The following is a 2,152-nucleotide window of genomic DNA, read 5'->3' on the forward strand; positions in this document are numbered from 1 at the left end:
TGAGTGAGTGCACGAGCAATATGGTAGTGATTTAAATCAGTTCCCTCGTGCTCCCAGATTCTAAGTAAATAGAATAGAAACTAGAAAAGCTACCAACCACAAACAGTCATTAAAGGGATTGATAGGACATGTGTATTGGACAGAAAAAGTTGGCTTTACGATCCAATTCTTTTCTAGACGCTTTTGTGAGCGAAGGACCAGATTACAAGACAGAACGTCTGCACGTCACTGGGCTATCTGACGGGATGTGGGAATAGAATATCATCTTTTGTACGTGTGTTGGTGTGCATGAGTGTGTTATTGTATGTCTGTTTATGCTTGAATGTTTGTGTTTGTGTGTATGCGTGTGTGTGTATGTGCGTGTGTATATGTGTGTATGTATGTGTATATGTGTTTATATTTGTGTGTATGTGTGTGTGTGTATGTATGTGTGTGTATGTATGTGTATATGTGTTTATATTTGTGTGTATGTGTGTGTGTGCATGTATGTGTGTGTATGTGTGTGTGTATGTATGTGTTATTATGTGTTTATATTTGTGTGTGTGTGTGTGTGTGTATGTATGTGTGTGTATGTATGTGTATATGTGTTTAAATTTGTGTGTATGTGTGTGTGTGTATGTATGTGTATGTATGTGTGTGTATGTGTGTGTGTATGTATGTGTTATTATGTGTTTATATTTGTGTGTATGTGCACAATGTATGCACAAGCAGTTTGTGTTGTGTGAGTCCTGGCGCTGTGTACAGAACTACCCCCGCGTCTGACATACCGGGGCTCGGCACTTTGCTGTCGCACGCGGAAGACCCGAGTTCAACTCCCGAGTGGAGAGAGAGATATGTTTTCCTGAGTATCCCCGTCTGTCTGCTGGGATACTGTATCACTCCCAGGCCGGGTCTGTGTGCCGGGATACTGTATCCCTCCCAGGCCGGGTCTGTGTGCTGGGATACTGTATCCCTCCCAGGCCGGGTCTGTGTGCTGGGATACTGTATCACTCCCAGGCCGGGTCTGTATGCTGGGATACTGTATCACTCCCAGGCCGGGTCTGTGTGCTGGGATAATGTATCACTCCCAGGCCGGGTCTGGTTGCTGGGATACTGTATCACTCCCAGGCCGGGTCTGTGTGCTGGGATACTGTATCACTCCCAGGCACAGCTCGGGCTGGCCCCTACAGACAGGGTAGGAAGCCCGCCTCTCCCAAATGATCTAAGTTGTGATGGTGTGCATGTCAAACATCATGTACATAAAACAAAATTATATTATAATATAAATCATTCTGAACATGCGGGAAATACTGTAATCATCGAGTCTATAGATTATCATTATTATTATTATTACTATTGTTATCATTATGACTATGGACTAGCTCCCTGCCCCTGTCAGAGTAGATCTCCCAGGTACAGTCCACGGGTGTGTCTTTGTCTGGCTGTTTATGCGTGAATGTTTGTGTTTGTATGTGTGTTTATGTTTGTGTGTGTAGGTGTGTGTGTATGTGTGTGTGTCTTTGTCTGTCTGTTTATGCGTGAATGCTTGTGTTTGTATGTGTGTTTATGTGTGTGTGTGTATGTGTGTGTCTTTGTAAGTCTGTTTACTCGTGAATGTTTGTGTTTGTGTATGAGTTTATGTTTGTGTGTATGTGTGTGTCTTTGTCTGTCTGTTTATGCGTGAATGTCTGTATTTGTAGATGTGTTTATGTGTGTGTGTATGTGTGTGTTTTTGTCTGTCTGTTTATGCGTGAATGTTTGTATTTATGGATGTGTTTATGTGTGTGTGTATGTGTGTGTTTTTGTCTGTCTGTTTATGCGTGAATGTTTGTATTTGTGGAAGTGTTTATGTGTGTGTATGTGTGTGTTGTTGTCTGTCTGTTTATGAGTGAATGTTTGTGTTTATGTATGTGTTTATGTTTGTGTGTATGTGTGTGTTTTTGTCTGTCTGTTTATGCGTGAATGTTTGTGTTTGTGTATGTGTTTATGTTTGTGTGTATGTGTGTAATGTATGCACTATAACAACATGGCCTACCTCCCTGCCCCGGTCAGTGTAGATCTCCCAGGTACAGTCTACCGGTGTGTCTTTGTCTGTCTGTGGGTGAGGGCTAGCTGTGACAGGCACATCCTCCGAGGTGAGTACTCCGTCTGCCGACTCAGAGCTCAACTTGAC

At 42.8% G+C, this 2,152-nt stretch overlaps 1 protein-coding gene across 1 annotated transcript in view; it reads right to left on the reverse strand.

Annotated features, from left to right (window-relative positions):
* LOC101845248 overlaps positions 1-2,152 on the reverse strand; it is a gene marked incomplete at its 5' end in the record, with an annotated part of 16,482 nt that extends 14,330 nt beyond the window's left edge. The window contains 1 exon segment of the mRNA XM_013084168.2: positions 2,015-2,152. Coding sequence (XP_012939622.1) covers positions 2,015-2,152 — 138 coding nt within the window.

The sequence above is a fragment of the Aplysia californica genome, unplaced genomic scaffold, assembly GCF_000002075.1.
Source record: "Aplysia californica isolate F4 #8 unplaced genomic scaffold, AplCal3.0 scaffold00276, whole genome shotgun sequence".
NCBI lineage: Eukaryota > Metazoa > Mollusca > Gastropoda > Aplysiida > Aplysiidae > Aplysia > Aplysia californica.